We start from the raw sequence: 16,113 nt of genomic DNA, 5'->3' as shown, positions 1-16,113 counted from the left end.
GCTGGGTGCAGGCCCGCTGAGAGAGGCGGCGGGCACGGGTAATAGGGGGTGTGGCCACGCCCCATTCCCAAGAAAAAAAAAGATATGCAGCGGCGCTGCGCGCTGGGGAGGGGGGCGCTCTGTGCCCCCTCAGCCCTGCTCAAAGCCAGGGGGGGCGCGATCAGTATGATCGCTCCCCCCACAGGCATAAGAGACTGCTGTGGCTGTGCTCAGCAGCCACGAGCAGTCTCCACTGCAGCTCAGCACACGCTGTGTGCTGGGCTGCTGTGAGGGAGGGGGAGCGGCGCCGGGCCCCTCAGGAAGCCCGGGCCCGGGTAATCTGTTCCCGCTCCCCCCCCTCTCGGCACCCCTTGCTGGGTGACCTGGAAAAGGTGAGCTGTGTGGGGTCCTGAGGGAATCCGTATGATATACCGCCAGATGCCAGCCTGGCGGATGGAGATCCCCACAGGGTAAGTGTAGAGGCTATCCCTAACCCTCCCTTAGTGGTGTCTAAACCTAACCCCCCCCCCCTCCCCGCACCCTAAACCTAATCGTCTTGGGGGGGGGGTGCCTAACCCTAACCTCCCCCCGGGGGTGCCTGACCGGAGACCCTAACCCTCCCCACTGTGGCTAACCGCTCCCGACGCCCGGCTTACCTACGATCAGGATTTCGGCGTGTGGCTAATGATAGGCATCGGTTTTTAGACGCCTATCATTAGTCCCATGCTGGGATTTCACTGTCGGAAAGCCGGCGGTCGGTATTTCGAACGCCAGCTTCCTGACTACATACCGTCCTGAGGATCAACTTTGAGAACCACTGGTTCAGACGATCACCTGCAAATCATCCTATTAGCACTAGCTTCTGATGGTAAAAGGGTTATAGAACAGCACTTTAATATTTAACTAACAGCAGGAAGCTATACTTACTGCTGCGTTTGATGAAATCATTACGCCGCCTATAAATGGCGTTAGCGTTACAAGCAAAGCCTTTCTGGGTTAAAGCGCTATGAGCAGACGGCCACCAGATACACATTTGACAGTAACCGATTGCTGTCAGTGTTAGGCTGACGGCAACACAAGAGAGAACACTGCGGTGGAGGACCACGCCAGACAGGTAAGTGATGTTCATTATTGTCTGTATAATAGGAAGAATCACTGTGAGATGCAATTATATGAAATATGCTACCAACAATTAGTTACAAGGTTAAATGGAGCAGAGATGGATTAAGGGCCACAGGAGGCTGAGTGGTCTATTTACTAAGCAGTGTTAGGAGACAGAGTGAAAAGTGATAAGAAAGTGGTAAGGTGCCAGCCAATCAGCTCCCAACTGTCATCTCACAGGCTGTGTTTGAAAAAATGACAGTTGGGAGCTGATTGGCTGGCACCTTATCACTTTCAACTCTGTCTCCTAACACTGCTTAGTAAATAGTCCCCTGTGTGTTGTGTAGGTGTGACCACTGTTGAGTGGGTGTGGCCAGTGCCATGTGGGTGTTTACACCCTATACACCTATAAGCCCAATGTCTACCTAAATACATAACAATAGAACAATTACATACTAGTGTCAGAAAACTAGAAAAACTATTTAAATACTAATGATTTATGGCCGACTATGTGGTCATCTAGGCAGCTGGTCATTATCCTGCCGCCATGACATACCTCCCAACATGACCCTCTCCAGGAGGGACACAATGCTCTGGTCCTGGACTTCCCTGGTAAGAGGCGGGGCTGCAGCACAGTTCAAAATTCAAATAGGGGAGTCACACCAACTGTCATTTCACACACTGCCAAACATCACTGGCTGGGACTCACTGGCAGTTGGTGTGACTCCCCTATTTGAATTCTGGACTGTGCTGCAGCCCCACCCCTGGAGCCTCCACCAATCATAAATTACCAGGGAAGTCCAGGACCAAAGCATGGTATCCCTCCTGGAGAGGGTCATGTTGGGAGGTATGCCATGATGATGGGCCTATTTTTACCTGGAGGCCTGGGGCTGTAGCTCCATCCACCCCATTGTTAATCTGGCCCTGAGGTGGAGCACTAATTATGGAATTAGGAATGTAATAATATTGTGCGGACAAACTTTTAAATGCTCAACAAAGCCTGCAATACTTTCTTAAATTATATTATGTGTGTGTGTGTAATATATATATAGAGAGAGAGAGAGAGAGAGTATACTCAGCAAATGAAAGACTATTTCAATTTAGTTATCTTCAAAAATAAGTGCATTAATATAAGCCCATCCTGATACTGCTGAACAGACTGAAGTGTCCTTGAGTCTATTTAAGGTACCGATGGGGGGGGGACAAGTAGCACAGGATGAGGAGAGGTCGTGCTGTAGGCTGCAGCACTTGTAATATAATGTGTCTGCCAGTGGTCGCAGAGGATGAGAAGGCTGATCTGACATTTGCCTTCTTGCTTGTCCAGATGTTTCAATTCCAGGAGATGCACTTTAATACAGAAGGACATATGGCAGCACTGCCCGCTGTCCATCAGTGGTGAGCGCGCCTGGCACCCAGCATCCGAAGGGTGCAGGGATGGAGCCTGGGCTAGCTTGCAGAGGAATGCCAGGCAGGTGTATGTGGCTCTGTGGATGCTGTCAGACCAGCAGAGGCCTCTGACCAATCAGCAGAGACTGGGAGGGAGAGCTGGGATTTTTTTTTTTTTTTTTCCCTCCCTTCCCTATTTCCATTCTTTATTTGGAGACGGAGGACTCAGAGCTTGTGAGACACGGAGGGTGATGGAGATCGCTCGCACACAAAGCCTGATTTCCCATCTCTGAACCAGCTCTCCCCTGCAGCTGGCCGCTCGCTGACGCTTCATTCCCACATTCCGAAACTTCATCAATGCGGTTCTTCAGACTTACCTTCAAGTGTTTTGTGGATTGTTTCTGAACCCCCTCCCTAGCTCCCCACGGTTCTCTCTTGTCTTTTTATTTTTAAATTATTATTCCTAAATTATTATCTTTTTTTTCTTTTTTTTTTATTAAAAAAAAAAAAAAAGAGACTTGACTAAACAAAGTATATTTTTTATCTGCGACGAAAGAAAAAAAGAGAGCTAAATCTATATATATATATATATATATATATATATATATATATAACCCTCTGCAAATAATGCGAAGTATAGCGACACCACCAAAAGAGAAGAAAGCAGGTATGTTCAAGTTATGTATAAATGCATATATACAATAAATGTGAATATATCCATTTCAATGTGGCGTATTAGAATATGCATTTTTAAAGTAATCCGTGTTAAATGTTTCTATGTAAAAATTAAGTATATGTTAATTATGAAGCAATAAGATATCAAATTGTGGCTCATGTGGGCTAAGCACATAGAATGTAATCACTATGGGGGTATTCATGAAAGCTCGGAGAGAGAAAATTGTGAAAGATAACGTTCAACCAATCTGCTCCAAGCTTTCATAAATACCCCCTATCTATCTATCTATCTATCTATCTATCTATCTATCTATCTATCTATCTATCTATCTATCTATCTATCTATCATTCTCTGCATCTATCAATCTATCTCATATCTATCTCTCTCATATCTATCTATCTATCTATCTATCTATCTATCTATCTATCTATCTCATTCTCTGCATCTATCTCTACAGTATCTATTTAGCTGTCTCACATCAGGTTTATTGTTTATGCAGAGACCCGGTTCCATTTCGCATCAACCATTCACTCCATCCTTGGCATTGGCGTGGCATGGCAGTGCCGCTGTTCAGCAAGGGCTCTGCAGATGTGTGATGGCTCTGCTTACGTCTCATTAGACGTGTACTGTGTGTGGGGAGCTTCATTCAAGACCCTGTACGCCACTAGGCTGTCTACGTAGGCTTGTTGTGCAGTCCGTCATCCTTCAGACGAGGGGTTTGTAGTACCGGGGCTGGCTGGGGTGGGTACCTTGCCTCCAGTTCTGGATGAAGAGACACCTTCCTGCCTTGTCAGTATTCCTGACGCTCGTCGGAGCACAATAGAGCTACCCTCCCCCGCCGTATTGTGTGCCCGTCTCTAAATCGCTTTCTGTACACACTGTGTTCCGAAAAAATGGCATAGTGCTTATGTACCGCACAGTCTGCATCTGTTATTACATATTGTAGCAAGAGAGCAATAAGTACATATATTATATTTTCTGCATGTTATTTATTTATTACCAGTTATTTATATAGCGCACACATATTCCGCAGCGTTTTACAGAGGACACTTGGGGAGATTTATCAAAGCTTGGAGAGAGATAAAGTACAGACCAATCACTGTCATTTTTCAAACAGTCTGTAAAGTAACCATTAGGAGCTGATTGGTTGGTACTTTATCTCTCTCCGAGTTATGGTAAATCTCCCCCTTAGTACTCACATCAGTCCCTGCCCCAGTGGAGCTTACACTCTATATTCTCTACCACATTTACACACACACTAGGGGGTATATTTACTGACGTGCAGGTTTTTATAAGTAGAGATGTTGCCCATAGCAACCAATCAGATTCCACTTAACGTTTACCTAGCACCTCCTAGAATATAACAGCTAGAATCTGAATCTGATGGGCAACATCTCCACATCGCCTGCACTTTAGTAATTATAATATACCCCTAGGGGTTCATTTAACCTGCCAGCATGTTTCTGGATTGTGGGAGGAGTACACGGAGGAAGCCCAAGCAAACACGGGGAGAACATACAAACTCTGCAGAGAGAGTGCTTTGGTGGGAATCAAACAGAGGACCTCAGTACTGCGAGGCAGCTGTGCTCACCACTGTGCCGCCATGTATAATACAGAAGTGATGCTAATCTATGGAATAATGCACCTGTATACTGATAAATACATCACTATTATAAAGGAATTCTGTGCCCATACAAAAACCAACCCCTTTTATACTAGACTACAAATATCCATAATGATGTAGCATATACTCCTTATCGGACACGTATTAGCAATGAACGCTGAAGCAACATCAGAACTCACTGTTATATACGTATGTATACGTATGTCATATAGTTTGAAAATAGTGGCAGCTAATGGGTAAAATAATAGCATCACCGGAAACACCTCTATCACATTTAGAGTGTCAGCTTCTCGGGTGAGGACTGGGTGCCGGCTCTTATGCACCCTGCAAGACAGGACTTGAACACTGCCTGCTAGAGAGAAATGTGACACCCAGCCAGTGCCTCTAGCTTGTTAGCAGGCACAAGGCACCATTGAAAGACTGAGCGTTATTTTGAAACCTTTGTACTGCAGCCAACGTTAATGTTATTCATCGATTTCCATTAAAGGGAATGAGATTATTGGCAAAGCCCAAGTTTGTGGCCATCTCCAGAGTAAAGCGTTGAAAGGGAAGCAGGGCATGGCTGACGGGGGCAGACTTCTGTGGGTAGTAAGGGATTTTAACCCTATCCATGCCTCAGAGCCAAGCAATGTTTGGAGAAATCCTTTGTAGCACCATCGATGTTGACCTCCTGACCGCATACCATTGCAGGCTGGTCTCGCAGTGATATACTGTACATAATTGATTCAAATGTAAATTACCGTCTAAATGTTAAAAATAGGAAAAATGTTTAATTATCCTGCTCCTATACATCAGGGTCTTTCTAACCCAATACTGCAATACTGTACTCTGCCCCCCCTTCAAGTCATGAGGATTTCAGGGGAGGGGGGGGGGTGTAATTCGTGACCTTTTACATTTGAAAAATGTATCATTAAGGCAATCCTTAAACCAAAATAAATAAATGGATCTGGCATCTTCCGGGACAGCTCAACCAATCGCCTCTCCACTGCTCCGCCCCCTCCCCTCATTAAACACGCCAAAGCCACAATTTGACCATAACGAAACATGATACCCTAATTTCAATTTTATTATATATATATATATATATATATATATATATATATGTTCTACTTCATACACCCCCTTCCATATTTAGACTATACCAAGTCAATTGTTGAAGTGGACCCTGTCTTACCTACACACAGCTGGGGCTGCCATTTTGTTGGGTGAATTAATATTCATGAGCATCTGACCTGCAAATTCCCGAAGGACCAGTACTACCTGAATGTACTGACAAATGTTTTTGTCAGTAAAATCCCCTTTCCCCCAAAACAATGAGAACCGACGGCTATGGTTTGTGAGAGTTCCACTCACCATATTTATTGGCTGCTGATTGGGTCTGGGGCCAGTTTGGATTGGGGAGGTCTGACGTGATGTCACTGGCTGGCAGAATTGCACCATGTATGGGCACCTTTAGGCTGATTACAGCACGAAACTCCTGAGTGTTATTGTTATTCAAGGTTTGTCTCAGCATCCCAAACAAGTGCAGGATGCCAGGGAGGCTATTTTAAGTACCAGTAGAGTCAGCCAACGTTCCCAGCTATATTAATGCCAGCTATAAAATAAAAAAAAGAGAAGCCTGACTGCCAGGTTCACCATGTCTACTAAAGTGAACCCCTGAGGCGGCCCTAATGTGCAGCACTTTCATGAGAAATAACCTACTGGGTTCCACGTGCCTCGCGCCTCATTGATGCAGCTAATTCCCAATTAATAGGCTGCATTTTTATCTACCTCCACTATGCGCAGACGACCAGTTCCTGTCAGGAATTAGGGGTTGGAATGCAGTTCCCTCAGGAGCTGAATCTTGCTGGTGTTAAGGGATGGTAGTAAATGTTATTGGAGGGAGAGTCCTGGTTCCTAAGTGTGAGAGTATCATCAAAATCCATAATTATGGATGTGGCAAATTCATACAAAGTAATGATAACTTTTCCAGAGACCCTCACAACTTTAGTATTCTTGATTCACAAAGAGCTATGGGCCCTATACATCTGCCGGCCAATTCACCTATCCACCTGGGACCACCATTCGAAAATGGCAACTGGTGGCCATTGATGGTCGCTGATCTATCGGGGAATCTGTGAAATTCTACATGTTAAAAATCCCACATTTGCTTATCACGATCATATGTTGATCGTGATCGGCAAATCAGTGAAATCCAACATGTTGGCTTTCACCGATGCCCCAACATCAGGGGCATCGGCCCCGGGGGCCCTTTTCCTCTGCACACCCTGCACCCGTTATAGATACACAATTGCGACTCACAATCAGGCCCGTACGCAGTAAAACAGATGGCTATTGGGGGTGGTTAAGCAGGGTCCCTCCAGCAGTCTCTTTCATTGACTTAATTAATACAGTCTTATGTTAGGCAACAAATTAATAATCAACACACTGGTCAGAAAGATAACTAGGAGCAAGGTGAATAAGGGGCTCTACTATGTGGCATAATGTGAATAAGGGGTTCTACTATGTGGCATAATGTGTATAAGGGGCACTACTGTGTGGCATAATGTGTATAATGGGCACTACTGTGTGGCATAATGTGTATAAGGGGCACTACTGTGTGGCATAATGTATGATGTAATGTGCATAAGGGGCTCTATTGTGTGATGTAATGTGCATAAGGGGCTCTACTGTGTGACGTAATGTGTATAAGGGGCACTACTGTGTGGCATAATGTGTATAAGGGGCACTACTGTGTGGAATAATGTGTATAAGGGGCACTACTGTGGCATAATGTGTATAAGGAGCACTATAGTTTGGAGTAAGGTGAATAAGGTGCTCTACTGTGTGGTGTAATGTGTATAAGGGGTACTACTATGTGGAGTAAAGTGAATAAGGGGCTCTTCTGTGTGGCATAGGGCCTTATTTATCAATGAGTTTTATCATTCACAACGAGTGATAAAACCTGTTGCGTATAATAAATTGTGCTCCAGCCAATCAGCTGTTTGAAAAATGACAGTTGGGAGCTATTTGACTGGAGCACCATTTATCATACGCAATGAGTTTTAAGTGATAAAACTCATTGAGAAATGAGGCCCATAATGTGTATAAGGGGCACTACTGTGTGGAGTAAGGTGAAAAAGGGTCTCCTCTATGTGGCATAATGTGTATAAGGGGTACTACTGTGTGGAGTAAGGTGATAAAGGGGTTCCTCTATGTGGCATATTGTGTATAAGGGGCAAATATGAGACATGTCAAGGACATATTTGTAGGTGGATGCAAACTTATAGTTTTGCAGGGGGCGATCAAACCATAGAACATGCTTATCCTGCTACCACCAGTCCCTCTCGTTGTCTCTTCATGCAGCCTTCTGAACTCTGGTTGGTGGAAAGCTTCAGCCATCCACCAATCAGCATTTAGTCAGACACAGCCAGATGCTGCAGGACAGGTATGTACAGACGTCTGGGAGACAGACCAAAGACGCTGCCGGGCTGCTCTGATTGTATTCATAACATAATTGGAGCGAGCAGGAGCTTCTTCTCTATTTCTCTCGGCCGCCAGGCATGACATCGTGAAAAATCGGGTGTCAACATTGCGTCTGTTAACATTGTGTCATTATCGGCTTTGTAGATATACACTATACCCTGGATAATGCATAAGGTGGAAATAATCAGAGCAGGACATCAAAACCCAACCGGCTTCCTCTTTAGAGGCTAGAGAACAAAAATGTCTAAGAAAAAAAAAAAAATGCGCAGAAAATAATCGTTTTAATGAAGGTAAAAAGACAAAAAATCAACATATTTACATCCTGAATACGGTTACTGTAATACTGTGTAAACCTGTACAGTCATTCCATCATTTTCTGGCCTTCACAGCGTGTGTTACTGTTCATATTATATCGACGTGGTGCATATTTAGTAAACAAAATGATGATATAATTTCCCTATCTATCTTCGTTTGATAACATATGAATTAGGGCAGAGATCAAGGTGCAAGTGTTCCGGGTCAATGCAGACACAGACACAATATCCAACTGTTCAACAACTCACCATGGGGACACGTCTTAATGTCTTCATTGTACCCACACATTACAGCGCATAGGAGGTGCCAGCCTTTTCGGGTGCTGAATGATTCATGCTTGTCTACTGAACAAAGATGTATTTACATTTGCTAAAATAATTCACTTTAGTTTTGCCAGTCATAGAAGTGGTTGCATCAAACTTTCACGTCCTTTTTATAAATATTACACCTTGATAATGAGAAAATGCCATAATTAGTATCTATTTATCTATCAATCTGTCTGTCAGGGCTGTAACTAGCTATGGACGACCGGTTGCCACTGTAACGGAGAGCAGTGCTCTGTGGGCTGCAGGCGGAACCTTTGCCACCCCCATGGACCTTGCTTCTGGCTAGCAGGGTGCCTGCCTGGAAAGGCACCCTGCAGCCAGGATTGCCGCAGCACCCTCGGAGCTTACTTTGGACGCTCCAGACGAGCACCACGCTCAGTATATGCAGCCGATCGGGCGTCCTGAGGCCTGGTCAGTGCTGCACTTACCGGAGTTGCCAGTCGCATCCCCTTCTGCACAACATATTGACATCATGCGTTCAACATCATGATGCTGTGCGCTAAGGGGACGGGGTCGGCACAGGGCGTAATTGTGCCCTGTTAGCGACTCAGCTGTTTATACATACATATAGCCTCTGTTGCGTAGGTGACTAGACCTCAAAGAAAACCATTATATCACTTGCCAAACGTCTTTAAAAGTAGTTTATGTACCTACGTCACATCCCTGTAGACCCTCAGCACCCTGTCCCGTTTTTGCCACCCTGCCTCTCCCCATCCATCTCATGACCTTCATCCGGTCCTCCCCACTTCCACCTCCACCTTAGACCCAATCCCCTCCTGCCTCCTCCGCTCTCTCTCTCCTGCTGCCTGTTCTCTTCAGTCTCTCCCTCTCGTCAGACACAGGGGCCTATTCATCAACACTACAATAAGGTTTTTAAGGACATTTTCCTTAAATAACGTTATTTTACTTATCATGAAGTATCCTAACACAGGAGACATCACCGATATCTCCTGGGTAAGTCCCCCTGCGTTAATTTCCCCTCTCCCCATACATTAGTACATTAGTATGGGGATATGGAATTTATGGTATTCATCAAATTCCGAAAATTATGTATTTTCGGAATTTGATGGAGATACTATACGCTACTGTGAGGTGGCGAATAGCAGGTGAGACTTACCTGTGTCAGCGTGTGCAGATCCCCCGGCTACTTCCTCCCGGAGCTCTGATCCCTCTTCTGGCTCCGGTGGCTGTTCTCCCAGCAGAACATAATAAAGTTTAGAGAAAAACAAAACCTTTTTTTTTTCTAAACTGTACTGTGGTCTACTGGGAGAACACGTGTCTGAACAGCCACCGGAACCGAAGGCGCTGGAGAGCGCAGGTAAGTGCGGGGACTGGGAGAGATTTTCAGAGTGGGGAGGGGAGGTTGGGAGGAACACATAAAATTACCGCAGCTGTAGGTAGAGCTGCGCATGCACTGGTTTTACAGATGTAACAGCGCATGCGCAGTACTGTTTCCAGCTGCGGTAAGGTAGTGTAGAGAGGGAAAAGTATCTATTTCCCAATAAGCTGTCATCGCAAAAATGACAGCTTTTCGGAATAGATAGTTATGGGGAGGAGGAATGATGAATTCCTGCGATAATTAGGTAGAACTCCATGTCAGTTCTAAACCTTATTACCTTCAGAGAATTTTAAGTTCACTGGATTGTGCAGTGTGGGTGGCGGGTGAGATTTATCATTACATCGTATTATTCCATTGTTGGGTTACACATCGTCTAGTGTATATTCAGCTTTTGTGGATATTTATCAAATCTCGGAGAGAGATAAAATTGTGAGAGATAAAGGGCCTCATTCAGAGGCGGTCGGAGGATGCAAGCGGTCGCTCAGAAACTGGGCGGCCACTTGCATCCTGACCGCCCGCCTCTGTTGTGGTCGTTAGGCTGTGGGTTAACACCCACAGCTCTAACGACCGCTCGGGTGACGGTCGCGATGGTCAGAGACCATCGCGACCATCGGGGCTTACGACTATACCCTAGGGTAGGGTCTCACTTGTCGTAAGCCCCGGAGAGCTTCTGGCTCTGTCTGAGCCGGAAGCTCTCCACTGACATCACTAGTGATGTCAGTGGGGCCTCCCCCAAACGGCAGGCGTTCCCATAGGAACGCCTCCGTTTGGGCTGCCACCCCCCGGCCCGCCTTCCAAACGGAGCGAGCTGTCAATCAACATCGACAGCTCGCCCCCTTTGGAAAGAGACCCGCTACGACCAGCGCTGTCGGTCGTAGCGGGTCTCACGCATGCGCACGAGGGAGCCGGCTCCCTCGTGCGCATGCCCACTGGCAAAACATCGAGGCGGCCGTGCGGTCGTAGACCATACGGCCGCCTTTGAATAAGCTCCAAAGTATCAGCTCCTGATAGGTTGGTACTTCGGGCCTGATACAACACGGATCGCAAGTCTGCAATCGCACGCATTCGCTCTCTAAGAAAATCTGCAAATGAATGTGATCGCAGCACTATACCAAGACGCCCGCCAGCTTCTAAAGCCGCCCACTTCTCAATACATACATCCGCAAGTCAGCGAAAACATAGAGTAACATCGGACCCATACGCAGAGTTGTGGTTGAGCTTGACATGCCTCACAACCTGCGACGCTTCCTGTCGCCATATAGAGCTCTGGCTGCGTATGCCGTCGCTGGGGCTTAATTATGCACGCCACTGAAACGGCGTTCAAATGCACAGGCACGCCTGCGTTCAGCCGACCACCCCCCCTCCATCCCCAAACGGTGCTTGCTGTCAATCATTTCCTTCTGTCTCTGCGTATCCGCTCACAATCGCAGCAGCTGGTTCGCGCACTGCGTTGCATGCGCAGAATGCAAACATCAACCGGGTGCGCAGACCGGCCACACAAGCTGAATCAGCCCCTTCACACAACTTTATCTCTCTTCAAGCTTTGATAAATACCCACCTCAGTCACTTTTAGTTTGTGTTTTTGTACATACCGTTTCTTTGTATTTTGTTAGGCGCTGCAGACGCCTTGTGGCGCCATATAAATACAAGAAAAATAATAATACAGTGTAAACATATATTATATACACTATTATTAACCAATGTACACATATAAATACAAGAAAAATAATAATAATACAGTGTAAACATATATTATATACACTATTATTAACCAATGTACACATATAAATACAAATACTAGACAACCATTCCCTGAAACGTAATAAGCATATATCGCTAAGCAGCCACTAGTCTATATACAGCTATATAAATGTGTACTAACACAGTGCATGTAACTAATACCTTGTCATCTATTATACATTGTACTCTCGCTGACCAGCCATCTGAGTATTCTCTTCATGGCTGTAATTAGTGTAAGCCAGGACCTGCCGTCTGAGTGGGGTTAGAAGACATTTGATATAACTGGTAGTGAGAGTGCGTTTTCCTGTCTGCGGGGCAAATCTGCGGTAGTCTGACAAAAGCGCCAGTATGACACGTCCCTACGTTTTTACGGTGCCCCTTCGGCCCACACGTACAGTGGAGCAGGCTCTTGGGTGGGATAAATAGTCAGAAGAAGACGGAAAACAGTTAGACGATAGTTCACCAAAAACTGGTGACATCACTGAGGCATGAGGCACTTTGTGGCACTGTCCAAAAGGGGCATTTGTTAATGTGGATTGGCTAAATAGGCAATGTTCCCATGGTGAGTGGGAGCCGTGCACACCTGCCACCAGTGCAGTCCAATGAAGGGATGGGGTATGCACTCGGGATGCCAACTGTCTAATCCGGGCAAGGGTCTAATGACAGGCGCCGAAATCCCGACGCCTGTCACTTTACCTACATCTGGAGCCTGGCGCGGACAGCCTCCGGGGGAGGGGGGGGGGGAGGGTTAGGTTAGGGGCTCCCGGGAAGGGGGGAATTTAGGGTCAGGCACACCCCCAGGAGGGTTAGGCTAGGGGAAGAGAGGGTTAGGCACCCCTGGGGGGAGGTTGGTGTTAGGCACCCCCCCAGAAGACTTGGGGTTAGGCTTAGGCACTTAGAGGGGGGTTAGGCACTTGGGGGGAGGTTAGGGTTAGGCACCCCTAAGGGAGGGTTATGGGGGGATAGAAAGGTTAGCGATACTTACCTGAATTTACGATTGGGATTTTAACCCTTGCTGGGCTGCCGCTGTCGGGATTTGAACCGCCGGCCATGTGGTCGGCGGTAAATCATACCGATTCCAGGGATGGATGTACAATATCGATTTATAAGAACTATTCATATTCTGGGACGATGATCATTTTTTACCCCCCTGGTGATACGCATAGATCGATACTAGCGCTGTAAGAGCTTTCACAGCCCGTAAACTGCATGTGCCAGGACTATTTTTTGAGAATTACTATTGACTACTTGTGAGCTTTGAAACAATGGGTCTCATTCATCCTCGGTTGGAATTAAATCATCGGATGCAAGCGCACAATGTTTTAATTCCGAGCATGTGTCTGTGACGCACTGCGCATGGGTCCCAAAGCTTAATGCCGGTGACGCAGAACGGAAATGCATGAAGATCCATACAGTACCAATAGGCGTTCTTGGGGGGGTGACTTTCACCGGCAGGCATGTCGGCGGGCATTATGAAGTGTGCCGGTGTCTAGGACTGTGTCAGAAGACGCAGTTCCACTGCTATGTACTGCCGGACATTCTGAGCAACCATAGGGTGCGGCTGATGTCGGCATGATGGTGCGACTACTTGTGCACCCCAGCAAATTAGAGTCTCAGCTGGTGGACGTCTCATTAGACAGCAGCTGTGCGGCATTAGCATATTTAGCAGTAGTGGCTGTAAAAGTCTCGTTGTCCGTTTCAGTATATATCCCAGACTATGCCTGACACATGTTTATTCATAAGCATAAGTAGTATAATGTCTTTAATCTCCTGCCATGAACGACCTTCTCTATTCTGCTGCATGGCATTATTTCCTGAGACGTCTAATACAGTCTCTGTGTGCATCGCTGTCCTTGAAACCTGCACAGAGCACATCCAGGTTTTAAGGACAACGCTGAGCAGAAATGAGCCCCTTTTGTAATCAGTTCTATATACATGAGCGAGAACCAGGCCTTGCTCCAGACAGGGGATTGTGACAAGGAGGCAGACTGCACCAGCCCATCCTCTGGGTCTCTGCTGCAGTTGTTCCATCTCCTGTACGCCCACTGTCGTGTGTAGGTGTCTGTGGGCTCGATAGACAATAATTTATGGACGTTGGGGAGTGAGTCATTGCTCTGCATTGTGATGTCACAAGCTGGGTCCCAGCACAGGCGGAGGAGAAGAAATAACTGGAGAGGAGGCTGGATCCATTGAATATCAAGGACATTTTTTTTACATTTCGTTCTGTAGTTCTTTGGTCGCCTGCTGTGGTGTTAGGAAAAGTCTGCATTGCTGAAAACAGCACGCGCAACGGCATGCCCCCAAATTGTTCTTCAGGGTGGTATTTCTTTGTTAGTAGTACACAAACTCTCCGGCACGTACATGCCGGATGCCAGGCTCTTATCCGGAACCTCAGGAACTCATCAAAATGTTATCATTTTGGATTTTAACAGCCAAATGTTGAATCTACATACAGTATGCATAGATCACCGAATCTCATTTAGCCTCTACTTAAATATCGCTTAAATATCTAGCACAGTGGTTGCCAACCTTAATTGGGATGTGAGCTACTGGAGGAAAATGAAACCTTCTGAAGATCTACTAACATTTTTGAAAAATAAAAATTAAAGATCATTTAATGAAAATGAAAAATATGTTTCATAGAAAACAACAATGCATTTAATTAATACAGTGATATTGTTGCACATTTCAATTTTAATTACTGGCTCCAAGGAGGGTAAGTCATACTTACCTACATTGCTGGGCAGCTTTCCGGGAGCAGCAGGAGGGGACCTGCTGCTCTCCTCTTCGGGGGGCGGGGCCAGACGATAGATGGCATTAGGCCCCGCCCCTTTACAGAAAACCCCCGTGATTCGTGGGTCCGTGAGGAGGGGGCAGGGCTAAATGACGCAATTTGCCTAATTTAGCCCCGCCCCTTCCCGACGGACCCGATAATCTCAGGTAATATCTCCCCATCCTACCCACTTCACTAGGAAGTGGGCGGGATGCGGGAGATATGCCTACTCTTCCGGGATCGCGGGGGGTTACCCGAAAAATCGGGAGCCTCCCGCAATTCCCGGGAGAGTAGGCATGTATGGGGTAAGTGCGATAGAGGAGCAAAAGATATAGGCAGGGCTGGGCGGGAGTCACTAGCCACCAAATGCAGTCGAATCCTGTGATGTCCAGATGGTGTCCGACACGTATTGTGTCGCCCTATGGCAATCACCTGACGCTCTTTCCCGTCGCTCCACCCACAGCTTTGTCAGAGGTCACTTCCTCTTAGTTGACTTGGCAATACTGCCGATTGGAGAGCTACTCGAATTACGGCCGCGAGCTACCGACTGGAGACCACTGATCCAGCATCTACTTAATAGCCCTGTAGGTTGTTCACCTTTATTCCTGTTTTATAATCTCAAATGTTCTGAATACCAGTCCAGCGTCGCCCTGGAAACCTGACAGGCGTCATTGTCGTCCTGATAAAAATGGTTGTTGTTTCTGTAGAAGTGTAAGTGCAGGGGCCTCCCTACCAAGTGTTCTTGTTGAAACCGCCACATTAGTGGCCATTTGGAACTTGTGTGCAATGGTATGCATGGGACCATTTTGTTTGAGCGAGGGTGTCCAATCACTTTTGTCTTATCGGGAATCTGTGCAGGACCCATTCTGCGAGTGTGCAAAATGGGTCCTGCTAACACGCGCGCTAGCCCTTGAATGCCTCTGTCTGATTGACAGGCAGAGGCATTTAATGGGCGGCCGGCGTTCCCGGAAACGGGGTGGGAGTGGCCAGCCTGGAGACTGCGTGGACAAACGCAGTCTGCTGGGCTTGCAAGCCGGCCAGCCTGAGTAAGCTGAAGCTCACTCAGCAGGCCGGCTGCCGCCCACCACCGTTTACCATCGTGACCACCGATGGTCGCGATGGTGATCCCAGCCTGCAACCTCCGTCGCAGTGCTGGGATCGCAAATGCAGCAGGGGGTGTCATACACCTCCTGCTGCATTTGCATGATTGCCGGGGTCACATTGCAAAGCTGCCTGCGTGCATACAGCATATACTGTATCTATAGCCTGCGCGCATACATCATATACTGTATCTATAGCCTGCGTGCATACATCATATACTGTATCTATAGCCTGCGTGCATACATCATATACTGTATCTATAGCCTGCGTGCATACATCATATACTGT

At 46.7% G+C, this 16,113-nt stretch overlaps 1 protein-coding gene across 1 annotated transcript in view; it reads left to right on the top strand.

The window, feature by feature from the left end:
* Positions 1-2,709: 2,709 nt before the first annotated feature.
* The window catches only part of LOC148523432 (sodium- and chloride-dependent creatine transporter 1-like), a 99,822-nt gene continuing 86,418 nt past the window's right edge, over positions 2,710-16,113 (top strand). The window contains exon 1 of the mRNA XM_088473212.1: positions 2,710-3,133. Within this exon, the coding sequence (XP_088329338.1) occupies positions 3,094-3,133 (40 nt within the window). The 5' untranslated portion in view covers positions 2,710-3,093. The remainder of the gene's footprint in view (positions 3,134-16,113) is intronic.

The sequence above is a fragment of the Taudactylus pleione genome, unplaced genomic scaffold (assembly GCF_031769625.1).
Source record: "Taudactylus pleione unplaced genomic scaffold, aTauple2 ptg000133l, whole genome shotgun sequence".
NCBI classification, from domain to species: Eukaryota; Metazoa; Chordata; class Amphibia; order Anura; family Myobatrachidae; genus Taudactylus; species Taudactylus pleione.
Note: the sequence above shows the minus strand (reverse complement) of the source record. Positions and strands in the feature narration are given on the sequence as shown.